The sequence below is a fragment of the Apteryx rowi genome, unplaced genomic scaffold (genome assembly GCF_003343035.1).
Source record: "Apteryx rowi isolate R43461 unplaced genomic scaffold, aptRow1 scaffold_11, whole genome shotgun sequence".
Lineage (NCBI taxonomy): Eukaryota > Metazoa > Chordata > Aves > Apterygiformes > Apterygidae > Apteryx > Apteryx rowi.
The window spans coordinates 3,410,207-3,425,236 of record NW_020447308.1 but is presented as its reverse complement, the minus strand read 5'-3'; the positions used below and the strand labels follow the sequence as shown (position 1 = coordinate 3,425,236).

General features: G+C 43.3%; 1 protein-coding gene across 1 annotated transcript in view; it reads right to left on the bottom strand.

Annotated features, from left to right (window-relative positions):
• The window catches only part of NR2F2 (nuclear receptor subfamily 2 group F member 2), a 12,251-nt gene extending 8,308 nt beyond the window's left edge, over window positions 1-3,943 (bottom strand). Inside the window, exon 1 of the mRNA XM_026073259.1 lies at window positions 3,872-3,943. Coding sequence (XP_025929044.1) covers window positions 3,872-3,943 — 72 coding nt within the window. The remainder of the gene's footprint in view (window positions 1-3,871) is intronic.
• Between the last annotated feature and the right edge of the window lie 11,087 nt (window positions 3,944-15,030).

The following is a 15,030-nucleotide window of genomic DNA, read 5'->3' as shown; positions in this document are numbered from 1 at the left end:
CGAGCGAGATGCGCGGCCAGAGCCGCAGGTGCTGAGCGGGCTGGAAAGTTGTAGGAAAGCGCCTAGACTCGGCACCGTCCTGTTTATAAGCCGGGTGTGCGGGGAGCCCGCAGACGGGGATGTGCTGCCGCTCGGCTCCCGAGAGCAGGCTGCAGCCTTCCCGCTGCTCCCGAGGCAGCAAAATAACCTTTCCCTGCGGCAAGGACCGGGAGGGAATGGGGAGGCAGAGGGGGGCGAAGGAATCTCTCCCCGCCGAAACGTGGGGACCTGCCTGAAGTCTCCCAAATAACCCAGACACGAGGAGGTCACACCGGGGGGGGGGGGGTTCAAAATGCAGGATAGTCACAGATTGTTGCTGATGCTGAATTTCCTGGGGAAAAATAGCTTTCCTGTCTCAAATCTGACAACGTAAACAGGATTAATTCGCCATATGAAAAACATTAATACCTTCTCCACAGACGCAGAAATCAGAACAGAAAGCGGTTTTAACAGTACCTACAATATTAATAGTTTGAACGTATGGTCGTAAAAATTAAAAGCCATTGATATACGCTTAAAAGCTGCCGTATACGCTGATTGCTCAAGCATTAATGAAGAATGCCCCAGATTAACTATTTGCTCTTCGAGGGATGCAACTATATAACTATCTATTAGCACCATTAGATGCTTTGCTATTTATTTCAAAACACCCCTGCGAGTGGGCTGAGGCAGAACAGACGAATGTAAAAATGAACTGTAGCTAATTTCGCTAAATAATATCTGAAACCTGAGCGCCTCGCAAAGAAGGGGCAGATTCTCAACTGTCCTTCTCCGAGCCCAATCACAATGGCACTGCTCTGTTTTAAAAGTAAGGCTGCACTGGTTTTCCAAATAGATAAATACATCCCTCCTGCCATTTTACTGCAGATGTAAATTTATTTTAATGAGAGAGAGTGGAAGGATTTATTTTGCTAAAATAGAGTTTAGGGTAGAGCCGGTGTAAATCTTAAAAATTAAAAAAAAAAAAAAAAGGAGGAAGGAAAGGGAAGCTGCTTTCCTGACAGAAAGCTGCCTAACAGTCCTCTAATTCTTTCTAGATTAAATCGCAATATGAATACAACATCGAACAAATACCGAGTTTCGCTCTGAACTCAGTGGAAAGCAGTTACGTCTAACAGAATTCAATGAATTCCTCTTCTCCCTCAATGTAGTATGTGTGTGTTTTTCTCTTCCACCACACTGAAGTTCCATGAATAGGGAAAGTGGCTCCTATTGTGTGCCTCTGAACTTCCAAGTCAATGCAATTTTTAACCACTGGCTTGTGGTACTTTGAAAATCACCAGGGGCTGTCAGAGTTGGGTCCTCTGAAAAATTTACAGTGCTAAATCAGAGCATATGCTGTGAGAGAGGAAAAAAAATTGCTTAAGATTGGAGCAAGTACAGTATCTGTCTGCCCCCTAGTGTAAGTCTCTTATCTGCCTAAAATTCAACTTTAAAAGAAAAGGATCTCTTAAAGGGAAACGACTTTTGGCTCACGTATGCATTCGAGAATGAAACTTCTGTACATTTTAATCTGATTAATTCCTAAGGATTTAAAATTAATTGGCTTGGGCACTCCTAGACCGGACCGTAAGATTTCTGCATCAGGCTTTCTGCGAGCCCTGTGCCGAATAGGTATTTTTAAAGAACAGTGGTAAGGGGGGGGGGGGATCCTGTTCTGTGATTTTTTTTTTTTTTTATTGAGGAACCGTGCCTCGCATGCTGTTGCCAGAGCAAAACACTTTTGCCGCTTAAAGTCAGCTCTACGTCTTTCGCAATAATAATAATAATAATAATAATAATAATAAAAAGGATAAACCATTGCCTTAAAGCCTCCGCCGAAGTGCCAACCACACCTCCGGAGGGTGAGTATATTCCGGCTTCTTTCCATTGTGCTCGCTTAGCCGGGGAAGGGGTCGCCGGGGGAGAGGGCTCGCGGCGCGGTACCTTCCCCACCGACCTCTGCCCGCGAAAGCGCCGCCGCCCGCGCCCGCGCAGCCCGGGGCGGCGGCGGCGGCGGCGGCGGTGGCGGTGGCGGTGGCGGTGGCGGCTCTCCCTGCCCTGCCCCGCGCCGCAGCCGCCCGCCGCCGGCTCCGCTCCGCTGTTTGTTTGTTTGCTGCTTGCTTTATTTAGCGAAAGGACGTGCGAACTGCTGGTGCTGCAATTACACCCGCTCGGGTCTCCCCCCCCCTCCCCTCTTCCCCTCCTTAGAGCAACCCACGTAACCTTAGAAACGATCGTTTAAGACGCACGTTAGCTAACATTTGCTTTTTTGGATTTTTTGTTTTCCTTAAAAGAGAAACACAAGAATCACAACACATTGCCCGAAAAAAAAAGTGTCAAAGAAGAAGGAAAAAAACTATAAGTAAACATACCAAAACCATATTTGCCTTGTTCAAGGTCCCAAATCGCTTGCATCTTCCTTTTTCTACCTCTCCTTTAGTTTGGCAGGTGAAACAAACAAACAAAAAAAATAATCAAACCGCTGTTTGCCCCCCAGAAAGATGTGCGTTGGCTAATTAAAGAGAAGTCTCCTTCTTGGTGTTTATCTAAGCGATTGTGCAAACTGATAAAAAAAAAAAGTAAAGTTACAGCCTTCGTGGGGGGGGAAAAAAGGAGGCAAGGTGAAGGGAATAGATTTCCCACAACCTAAAGGGAAGTGCTTTCGATGTATTATTAGCGATCAGCCTTGGGAGAGAGGAAAAAAAATCCTGAACACACTCTAACTTTACACAGACAAGATTTCAGGGGGGGCTTTGTACATAGCTGCTTAGGAATGTGCGCCTCGCCTTTAAGAAAAAATCCCCAAGCCCAAGGTAGGAGATGTCTTTGAGTGATCCTTGTCTCTCATTTCATTCCTTAGAAGGAAGAGCGTCTCGCTACACCTTGTTTGGAGCTGGAAAGGCGAGACTTAAAAAAAAAAAAAAAAATCACAACCCACCCTTCCAATTGGGGAGAAAAAAAATAAGAGAGGAAAATCTAACTTAATGACTGTGGGGGTAGGATGGATGCGACCGATTTCAGCCCCCCCCTCCTCCCCACTTCCCCCCTTCCCCGGCAGGGAAAAAAGAAAGAAAAAAAAAGCCAACCGCAAACAACTACAGGCTGAACTATCAACACATGCACCGAAGGGGAAAAAATATATAGTGTCCTGTGTAGGGTCGGCAGGGAACGCAAGCACACGCTAAAGCAAGTTGGGAAAGAATCCGAGCTAATCAGGAATCTCTTTCTCTCTCTCTTTCTCTCTCTTTCTCTCCCTGTCTCTCCCTCTCTCTCTCTTTCACTGCCCCTGAGATCCCAGCTAGAAAGAGGTACTCCACATTTTTTCATTACCAAAAATCCGTTGCAATAATCATTTGTTGCTAATTGAAACCCTTGGAGACATTTTCCCCACCCCCTTCACAAACATGGCAACTTTTAGGCATGGGAAGCACGTTTATTTTATTTTATTAAAAAATACGGCTAGGAGGAGGCTCAATCTTTTTGCCCATAAGAAATATCAGCTCTTCAGCCCCCTTCCCCAGGGGGGTAACGGGACCCCAGTACAGTGAGGGCTTGGGAAAATTTGGAATACATTATACCGCCTTTGGCAGGAGAATACTCTCCAACTAATGGATTCCTGCTTCTTTTTTTTGTGTGTGTGTGTGTGTGTGTGTGTCGGTGTGGGGGGTTTCGGGGAAGAGGGGTGGTGGCCGTGGTGGTGGGGAGGCGAGCTTTTCTTGTGAGGGACTGTTATGGCGAGGAGTGTGTCATACTTGACAAATGGAACAAACGCTCTTCCATTTCTTGCTTGTCCTTGCCTTACAGCAGGAATTAAGTTAACCACAGTGCTGCATGTTAATTGCGTGTTTACCGGGCTAATGAAAATTACAATGGGGTTTCGCCACCTCGAACCGGGCTGCAAARGCAGGAAGGCGACTGTCATCCCGGCCTGCGGGGAGGGCCGGCCGGGCCGGGGGCCGCGGCGCCCGCCACCGCTATTGATCAGGAGAAGGATAAATCTTTTAACTGCTCGTTAATACCATAAATATGGTCTACACAAGTTTCCACTCTTGTTACGTCTGAGCAGTGCGTGGAAGATGGAGACGTAGCCCGGCTGAATGGATTTTTATTGTTGCCAGAGGGATTCTCGCATCTGTAGGTTCCCCCGCTCCTCGCTTGATCCCCCCCCCCCCCAGCTCCAAAATAGCCCCTAACGGGGGATCGTGAAGGTGTGCAAAAGGCACAGGAGACAAACTGGAGCTTTTCTCCTCCTTTTCCAAATACTCCTTTTCTGTAAAGCTGAACAGGTCGTGGTGGTGGTGGGGAAAGCCTAAAGAGGGGGAGATGTGCCCCCCCCCCCCGTTTATTCTTGAGCTCGGTGGATGGAAGGATGACCTAGTAATTCAGTTCAATGATAACCATTTTCATGCTTGAAAACAAACTGCCAAATTAAACAGAAATGTAAAGAGCAGGGGAAAGGTAGCAGGAACAGGGCATTTTCAGATTCCCCCCAGCCCTCCAAAAGGTATTATCTGCAAAGAAGAGGAGGCAAATGCAATTTAAATATGATTTAAATCCGAACCAAAAACAATTCCAGGGAGAAGTCGTGTCCTCCTGCCTCGTTGTCGCCCTAACGGTCGCCGCGCGCCTCCCCCTCCCCCCCCCCCCCCCCCCCCCCCCGGTGTTGCACAGCCCTGGATTTGAAAACTTTGGCCCAACTTGTGGCGATAGCTACAACTTTGCTCTGCAGGGGTCAGAGGTGAGGGCTATTTTAACCCTAAAAGCCTGCGAGTGACCAGGGCTGAGGCTGGGCTCGCAGCACTAATAGCCATAATTACCTCCTTCCATTCCAGGGACATTCCTCGCAGCAGAAATGTTAGACGCTGAATTGAAGAAAATCCTGGAGTTGATCATATCTTGGGGGGAAATAACAGCAATATGAAGGAATTTCAGAGCTCTCCCTTTTGCTTAGGAGGATTGAAGCCCTTTTTTTTTCCTCCCTTTTTTCCCCCTTGCCAGCATTCCCAAGGCGCTGGGTCTTTGTCTTAGAAGGAATGGAGTGTCTGAATGGTGTGAAAGGGACAGAGAGGGTCGCTTCAAATCGATTTTACTTGTCCTCTCTGTCTTTTCGGATCAACGCCCTTCAATGGACACATAGGTGCTCTTTCAACCAAAAACTTGTGCAACATTTTCTGCCTGTATTGGTGCTAAATACAATAAATGCTGGGCAGATTTTTTTTTTCTTTCTTTCCAAAGCAGAAAGCACCCTAATTAAATTGTTTTATATGGACAGTCAAGACAGACCAATTAAGTATGCATTAGTATAAAGATATATTCGAGAGATAAGCGCTCTATAGGAGCCCTGTCTAGGCAAGGTGTGTAAAGTGTCCTCTGGAAGAGAGGTTGAAGCAGGTTTTCATATGGATTTTTCCCCTCCATTGCCTCCTATACTCGAGTAACGGACTGAATAAGTTAGCGAAAAGCCATTAGTGGAAGTGGTTTCTAAACAAAGTTAACAGGTGGACGTAGCTGGCTTTAGATCTGAATAACAGTCGCACATCTATAGCACGTAGCCACGTATTTATTTAAMATGTATGCACGCAAGGCACATTTATAGAAAGAAATGCCTTCGCCCTATAGCTTGTGTGCAAAAGCACCCACGGGGAAATGCAATACAGAGCCGGGCACCTCCGCAGGCTGCGGCGCACGGCGTGTGCGAGCGCACCCGCGCAGCCCGGGCACAGCGAGGCACCTTCGTGTGCGCGCACCTTGCTCGGCTCCGGCGCCCGCAGCCGCGCAGCCGCGCAGCCCCGCGCAGCCCGGCGCCGCCGCGCAGCTCCGCGCCGGCGGCCGGCGGGGACACGCTACTTAATCCTGGGCTAATTACACCTGGAAATATTTCCTATTCGAGGCATAGGCTTTCCCAAGAGTGGAATAACAGATCAGGAGAAAGCATCGCAGCACGCACACGCACGCGAACTTCTCCTCCTTGTCCTTTTGGCACCCTGGGAAAGGCTCGGGCAGGGATAACCGCAGGAGCCGGGCTTTCAGCCCTTCTCCCTTTCCATTTCCTTCTTCTGCAGATTTTCTATGTCGTTAAAAAACACGAGCAAACAGACAAACAAGCAAACCAAAAAATCCCAACCCACCCTCAGTCCTGACTCAGGCTGAAACTGTTTCAGGCAGAGCTCCAGGGTGCTACGAGGAGAAGCAGAGAGAAGTTGCTGCTGCGCCCTGTGGTCCTGGGCACTTTCGTTAAGCCCCACGCCGAGAAAAGCCGTGCGAGCACGGCCAGTGCCTGGGGATGCTGCACAGGGAGACCGAGCAACAGACCCTCACGGAAATCGCCCCTTTAATGTGACATTGCATCGTAGAGACAGGACGGTTTTTAACTCGAGGGGCCGGGGAAGAGGGAATAGAGGGGTGCAGGGAAGCAAAGCAACCGCCTGGTTTGATATTCATTTTCTAGCTGCAGTTTGGAAGTGCTGGAACATCAGAGCGAGATGGGAGAGAGGGAGGAATAAGCCATTCCTAGTGTAGGTGGGTTAATGTCAAAGTAAACAGGTTAGAAACAGACGTTTTTAAAGGCTCTATTTCTCTCTTTACGGGTTACCTTCGAGGATAAATCCTAACAGACTGTATGGGGGGCAAAGTATTCATCTAAAGGAGATCTCAGCAAGTCACTCCCGGACAATAGTCCACCTCCTGTTGGGTTGCGTATTGATCAGGAGAGGAGCTGAAGATGTCGCCACACTAAATATTTACTGATCACACACAAATAGCCGGGACTTGAACGATTTTCTCCTGTGAGGAGAGCAGAGAGAGAAGGGTAAATCATTTTATTAGTGTGTATAAAGCAAAGAGCACACTCTGGCTTGGAGTGTTTTAAGATGTGTCTTCAGCTGGATGAAAAGAGTTAGGGAAATCGATATGGAGTGATTAGACGAGCCAGTCGTGTCAAAGAGAGAGGCTGTGAATTTCATGGATTTGGTTATACCGGGAGGGGGAAAATGTATCGAGAGATTAAAGGGAGGAACCCATTGTAGCAGAGCCAATGAAAAAATAATATCTAATCAGACCCGGCAAAGGTAGGGACGGGATAAGACCCACATTTCTAAAGAATCACATCAGCTAGAGAGGAATCAGGAACACACATGAAAGAGGCAAACGGGGGGAGAGCAGGCAAGGAGGAGGCTAGAAATGCTACAGAGTAAATACAGGGGAGGCAGGGAAAAATCTGCCTCCCCCGTAGAGCAATGCCTGAGACACTACGAAAATGGGGACAAAAGACATGGGAGCGAGAGGAAGGAGCGGACGGAGCAAGCGGCCGCCTGGCTTTGAGATCAAGTTGAGGGGACTCCAGAGCTGGGTGTCCACCAGGCAGGGATGTCTCTAACACCAGCAGCGAGGGCAGATGCTCCTCTGATGCGAGGGTTTCAAATCCTTGGCGTCCAAGTTTGTTCTCCCCTCTCCTCCCCCCCCCTCCCCAAGCAAATGTGGTGAGTAAAATGGATTTTAGCGTTTAACCACCTCATTTTATCCACGTAATGACAAGTCTCGTAATATGTAATCTACAGATTACTGCCATTCGAGGGAGACCACAAGTGGCATCAAAAATCAGCATTTCTGAAAATGACAAAATGGCTAAACTCAGCCCGCGCTCAAAAGTGTTTCGGCTGGGGAGTCGCTGCCGCAGGGAAACCTTCGGCGGCGTCTCAGGTGCGACAGCCTCCAGCGAGGGGTCCGGGCAGATTAAGGAAAACTTTGCCTGAGACGCACAAATGTGTTAGTGCCAAAGGGCACAAGGCTGGGAGCAGGGCAGGGCTCTGCCAGCCGACCCCGAAAGAGGTTCTTTAGGGAAGCTCGGCAGTTTTTGCCTCGATTCACTGGTATTTGGGCCGTGTCCAAACGCTACCTTCTCTGCGCGTGTTTTTCTTCGGAAGAAATAGGATGTGACTGCAGAGAACTAAGTCACGGGAGCGAGGGAAAGTTTGAGCCGCAGTTTAAGTGATGCTGCTCGCTGGGAGGGAGGGAAGCTATCTAAAGGTAGGAACCGGGGAGGAAAACTGATGTGAAAACAGCTTTTCACTTCTCCTCAAAGTGCTAATTTTGCTACTGTAAACAAACACTGAAGTTAGAAACAGCTGCAAATAGCCTGCCGGTCACTCAGGGCTAGGGCACGAAGGAAAAAAAGTGACTTTAGTTCATTTCGGGGGGTGCATTTCATCCAAACTCTGCTTTCTCCCGAAATCAGTGGCTGCTGCTGTTTTTGGTTGTGGAGAGGGAAAATATAGGCATATTAACTGCGTTTCATGTTAGCCTATAGAGTTCAGGCAGCTCTGCTGGATCACTAATGCAACAGGAAACCTCGGGATAGACACAGCCTAATTAACAGTTTTCCATAGCTGAAGCGATTTTTAAGAATCCCAGTGGATTAGACCAATATGTTCAGGTGTGAGGCTACGAGGGCCTATAACTCCTTTCACTATAATCTTATAACCTCCTTACCTAATTCCTTAGATTGCAGATAGGAAGAGTCTGACCCTGGAGGTCGTAAAGAGCTCGGTTTCATTAACCCTTCCCTCTCCAGCGCAGAGCCAGGGTTAACTGCGCTAATCTAAAGTGTGTGTGTGCGCTTGGGGGAGGGAGAAAGAGATCCGCAATAGAGGGAGATTCAACGGGGGTGCAAGGTTGAAAATGATTTCTGCTCCCTTCTATTGCATTCCCCTCCCCTGATCCAGAGGAAAATGGAAACGAAAGGGAACTTTTCTTTCCCATGCACCGGGAGGTGCCTAAATATACGGACGTTTGCGAGACAATTCATTCCCTTTACAACATTTCAGATTTTTTTTTAATCTTTTTTTTTTTTCAAACGTGGAGGAAATGAAACCTTCTAGAAACGTCAGATATTGCAAAAAGCAAAGCAGTCTCCATCTTTAGGACCAGCAGCGATCTCTTTAGCTTCTCGTCCATAGTAGAGCTATGCTAAAAAAAAAAAAAAAAAGAAAAAAAAAAGAAAAGATTCTCAGCCTGTATTTGTCTAGTAACACACCTGGTTTATATTTTAATAGGTAGTTACATTGTATTGATTCAGGATACATCATTGATGTTGAAAGTTAATAACTCTCAAATTATATCTATCTGCCTACATACATAATTGCATACACAGTATAACACTGTAAAAATTTGCATTTTGCTGCACATTCTTTGTTCTTAAATCTTTTAACACATTGAATTGTTCCTTTGAAGAAAATGCTATTGAACCACATGTTTAAGGAAAAGATGCTTCTAAACTATATGTTTAAGCAATGAAATTGTTGAGTGAAATACAGGTTTCTTTGTATTTCGCACAAACCTTGCCATACGCCAGTCTTAACCTATGCATCTGAACTGCTTTTTTCTCCCAGTCAGAAGGCAGAAATACGTGAGCTGCTGAGAGAGGTGGGTACTTTTTGGTAAGTTTGTTTAGCTATGATCTTCAGATACATTTATTGTACTTTCAAATTCTTTGGATACTAATTGAGCTAGCAAACAATATCCCAGCTGAATGTCTCGACTCCTTCCCTCTTTAACAAGCTCTGAATATAGAATTAAATTGTAGCCATCATTCTGCTAAATAATATAGCTTAGAAGTCAGTGAAAGTAAAAAAAAAGTTAAAACCAAATTATACTTGCTGCCTGACTCCTTTTCCTTTCAGCAGTCCTAATAATGAACTCTTTAGGGGTTTTTTGATTTCTGAGTGACATTATCAAAAATAATTACCAGAATCAGAAGCAATTAGAAAGTTTGAAATAATGTGTCTAAATATTTCATACTCCTACTTCTAATACTAACCCATCAGTTGTAAAAAGGAACCATTATTTATTTATTCTGTGATAGTTTAAAAATACAGAAAGATAGATTATTTATGCTAGCAGTTCCTATTTTCCAGGGCCTGCCTGAGACATGGCATAAATAGAGATTGAACTATCGTGAAAAAAAAAATAATAAAAAAAAAGTCCCAAAACCCTGGACAGGGATACATACAGACAGAGAGATATATAACTGCATCTGAACATTATTACATATTACATTAGGGGATTGTTAAAAAATTGCATATTTATAACCTTATAATTAAAATACATTCTTATCTCTCTCCTCTGAAAGGTTGCAGCTTTCTTGGAAATATTTTGAGTGCATATTTTAAACTCCATGTCCTGAATTAAATTCAGATGAGCTGCTTTACCCAATAGTAAAGTACTTGTCTGCTTTCAAGGTTTAAGTTTCAACTGCCTATCAATCTCCATATCATTTTCTTTATATTTCCCCTCCTTATACTTGCAGACTATATTTAAAATGATACAACATTAGTTTATAGCGAATTCTAATTTCTACCTGTAAGAAATTAATCAAGCTTACCCAAAATAATCCAGTGCATTTGACCGAGGGAAATTTGTACGAAGAATTTTCACATTAAGACTTAAAGCTAAACTGAAAACTTAAAAGCAAAGGGATACCAGCAAACAGTGAAAAATGGCACATCTACTCTTCCTTGATAAGCTTGCACTATATCACATGTTAGGAAGCAAAAATTTTTGAATCTAAGACCGGTTTTAGTTTTTAATAGGAAATAATTACATAGAATTTTATTTCCAGAGAGAACGTTCCTTCCAGCTACAGTGTTTTACTTTGATCTAAGTATTAACTGGTAATAAAATAACCATATTTTGGATCCTAAGCATATTGATGCTTAAAGGAATGTTATGCTTTCAATCAAATTCTAACTTTAGATTCTCCAAAGGTATTCATCCTTCTGTCAGAAACCGATTTGTTCTTTTACTCTTGTAGTCACTCGCATGTGTTTTAGTATATTTTGTTATTTTATATCAGAATTGCACTATGGAGGTGGGAGGCTTTTACATGGACTGAGATCACGTTCTGCCCGTGCAATTTGTGCTATTTATCATACAGACCCCCAGTTCAGCCGCTCTTTACACTTGTTGTACACCACCACCATCGCTCCTCTCTGAGAGCGACTACTGCAAACGTCTTCTAAGCAATATTTTGTTTTATATCTTCAGATTTTTCTTCACCTGGAGAATCAATCATTTGGACCCATCCCGAACAATTAACCTCCCCTTTGCATTAGAGACCCGAGTGCAGCACTTCATAAAGCCATGAAAAGGACATCCCAGACACTAGAACCGGAGCCCACGCCTGTGACGGGCTGAAAAAGGAGGGAGAAGAGTTTTTATCTCTTCCCCTTGCAAACTCTTAACAGTTCTAAGTTTCAGTGTGACAATAAAACAGTTTTGATAACAAAGCTCATGGGTTTCTCTGCCACATAAAGTTTTCTTAATAATAAAAAAGAAGAAACTTTATCCCTGCTAAATTAAAATAGGGCAGATGTTGGATATGGTTCATATTAGCCAGCCTTTCACCCCTTTGCCCCTGGCACTAAAGTTCTGACTTTTTCTTTATACTATGTCTGTTTCTAACTGAAAGGTATTATTCCTGCCCTAGCTCTCTTCTCGTATTTATTTTTTCAGTGTCTAAAATTAAACCTATTCATTTAGTAACATACATTCTATTTCGGATTGCTAAACCTGGCCAGAGAGGGGAAACATTTTCCAAAAAGTGATGCACCACTGACCTTAAAAGAAAACACAAGGCAGGGAAAGCTGTTCTTAAAAGGTTTATTTCTAGATAGGTTTGTAGCTCTGTTGACATTATAGGGATAATGGCTGTATTGCAACTGGCTTTCAAGGCCCAGGAGGTTTATGTTTTCTTCTGACCATAAGTATAATAAAATTTTAAAGGTGCACAAAGTCTCATCACTTTAGATATTTAAAGCTAGTTTGAAAAAACCCTTGTGAAACATATATTATAGTGGGAAGCCTTGCTGAGAAAGCAGGGATAGACAAAAAGGAAAAAAAAAAGCGCTTTTCCATAGTAGCTATATGAAAATCCTGGCGATTAAACTCCTAGGATAGTACAGTTCTTTTTTCCAGGGCTGAGAAGATAGAATTTATTGTCCATTTGGAATGACCAAGTTTAGGCTAACAAAAGGTCCTCTGTAAGCAGAAATGCCAAAGTTGATGTTTGGTGTAGTTTTCAATGCTAGAGTTTATATAGGATGGGGCTCTGCGCTATTTGAAATTACTCGTATCTCCGCAGCTGAAGACGATTTGACATACAGAAGTAAATGCTAGTAGGCAACGGCTGAAGGTTAACCAGCGTTGCTTTCTGAACTAGACATTTGAAAGCAGGAAAAAGTGAAAGCTGCTCCCTCTATCCCTTCCCTTTTCTAAGGCACTGCTAACTTTTATGATTTTTTTTTCTCTTCCTCTTTTACTATCTGTCTTTGTGCCTGAGGGCCGGTGAAAGAACACTGCAGATTCTAGATTGCTTTCAGAGTTTCCCTTTGCTGATGATGGATTACCATGTCAATTTAAACGGCATAGGATTAATTTGTTTCAATGATTTCTCTTTAGGCTGAATGCCAGTCTTTTTTTCTATCTCTCTCCTTGCTCATAATAATAATAATAATAATAATAACAACAATAATAATAATTCCTTAAAACCCCCCAATGCTTTTGATATCCCATGTTAAAAAGACAATAATAGAAATAGACAGGTTAGGTGTAATGTTGCAATGCAGTTACAGGTCTGAGTGTTTTTATCTTATTCTAAGGGGCTGAAGCATACAGTCAGTCACATTAAAATGAAATTGGATCCAACGTTTATTCAATAAATACTTGTCTTGTAGGTAATCCAGAGCAGAGTGCTTTTGACACATAAGGACTTAATTTGTCTTGGATAACAAGTTATTAATATGGCACATTTAAACTTGCCACCTACAATAAGGTCATTTAGATCTATAATATGACTCACAGGAGAACTTCATAAAGCGAGAAACAAAGTTTGAAACTGCGTTCTAGAGCGCGGCTGCCCGTGCACATACACAGCTCGTTGTTTGCCTCTTTCCAGAAGAAAGTTCGGAGCAGTAGGAGCCACCCTAACCAGAATGGTGTACGTTGGCTCTTCCTTTAAAGCAAAACAGAAGAGGAAGAAAGGGACCAAACCAAACATTTTAAAATGAATAACCTTTAAAGTTGTGCCGCTTCTGCTGGCAAACTCATCACAGCTTTGAAAGTGAAAAAACAACATTTGGTTCTGAGTGGAAATTCACTTGCTTTTGCACCATACCTCTTCCACGTGCTTTGCAATTTACTTACATTTAATAATAAGCAAGGAAGTTGGAACATAATCCACCCATGAATGTTATTACTGTAATTTGATTGTGCTATGTTTGTTCATGCATTAGCAGTATACGTAAAGAGTGGGGATGCGTGGCGGTGATCTGTGTACAGCCTGAACAAACAGGGATGTTTCAGTATATACAAAACCAAAAATACTCTGCAATTCTTTTAAGATTTGGAAAGCTGGAGATGGGGCACTTAGTTTCGGACCTGTCCTAACCTAACCTAACCTAACAGTGCCTGCAAGAGCTGCCTCAGGACAGGTATATTGGGGGCATGCTGCGCAGGACATGTTTTGTGGCTGGCAGTTCAGTCTCCACACTGTATGTGTGAGCTTTACTATGCTGTTTTTATGTATTGAGCTCTTGGTTGCTCTTACCCTGGCAGATTATGTCTCTTGAAGTAACTAAATCTTATTTTTAAGCTCTTCCTGGGAAAAGGATGTTACACATGAGTAGAAAAATGCAGGCAAGAAAGGCTAATTGAATGAAAAGAGAGAATTAGGTTAAAAATAGAGTACAATCTAGTATCACATTTTCACTAGTGTAACCTGAAATGAAGGTGTCTCCGAGTCCCTAGTGATGCCAGAGTGTTTAGATGTTGGGCACAGATGGAGACACCTATTGAAATGTGTCTGAAGAAGATTAATAGGACTTGTCAGTGTTGGGAAAGCACTGCTTTGCTGTAAATTTCTACTAGCACAAGATGAATTACCGATGAATGCTCAGTTATCAACCCCATCACTATCATTGGATACTAAATCAAATTGAGCAGTTATCTACAATCAGAAAATTTCTTTTAAAAATAGGCATACACCTTTAGGCTTAAACTCTTTAATAAGACAATATCCTCTGTGGTATGTGTGTGTTCACTAAAGGATACATTTTATCGTTTCTACACAAAAAGCTTTTTTTCAGTAAGAAGCTCCAAGTTGTGTGTGAAATCGGGCTTCTCAAACAATAGAAGTTATTCAGAAAATACAGGTTGTACAATATAACCTTCTGCTGCGGGCCTGATCCAAAACCTGTTTTCATTCATTTCATTAGACTTTGGATCAGGCCCTTTTTGTGAGCGGTTTATTGTCATCACTCTCTCCCTTTTTTGGGGGGGATGATAATAAACTTCTCCCTACCATAAAGACTGAGCATCCGAATCCTATATTAATGCAACACAGTTGTCAAGACTGAGGGTATACATATAATAATAATACTCCCTCAAACATATTTAGGAAATGACAGCTTAATATAATGAAATATGCGATGAAAGAATCTATGAATAGTATTTTAGGTAAGAATATTTCCTTCCCTCCTTTATAAAAGAGCTTGCAAAACCATCACAAGCATCTACCAGCCCAGTGAAAAAGTATATTAGCTGTATTTACAATGTGCAGATGACAATGATTTAATATTAAATAAGCATTATGTATTTTTAGTTTCTAAGATTTCTCTCCCTCTCACCCAGGCACCTACTTCATCCAAGGAGATTTACTGTAGCATGTTTCTGGAAGTCAATTTTTCCCTTTTGTTATAGACAAGTGCAGTCATTTATGTTTAGGGAGGGAGACAGGTACAGTGCCTTTATCTGATCTGTATCCTCAACCACATCCACGTTCTTAATCAACGGCAAATTCCTGTTGTCCAGGATCAGGCCCCATCTGGGCTACTTCTCAGCCAAGGGATACATCCTTCCCTTCACCTCCACATATCTTACCTGTGATGCATGCTACTTTTGGAGAAAGGAATAATACGCTATTTACCGCAGCGCGCAGCTTCAAAGCCTGTCTGTGTT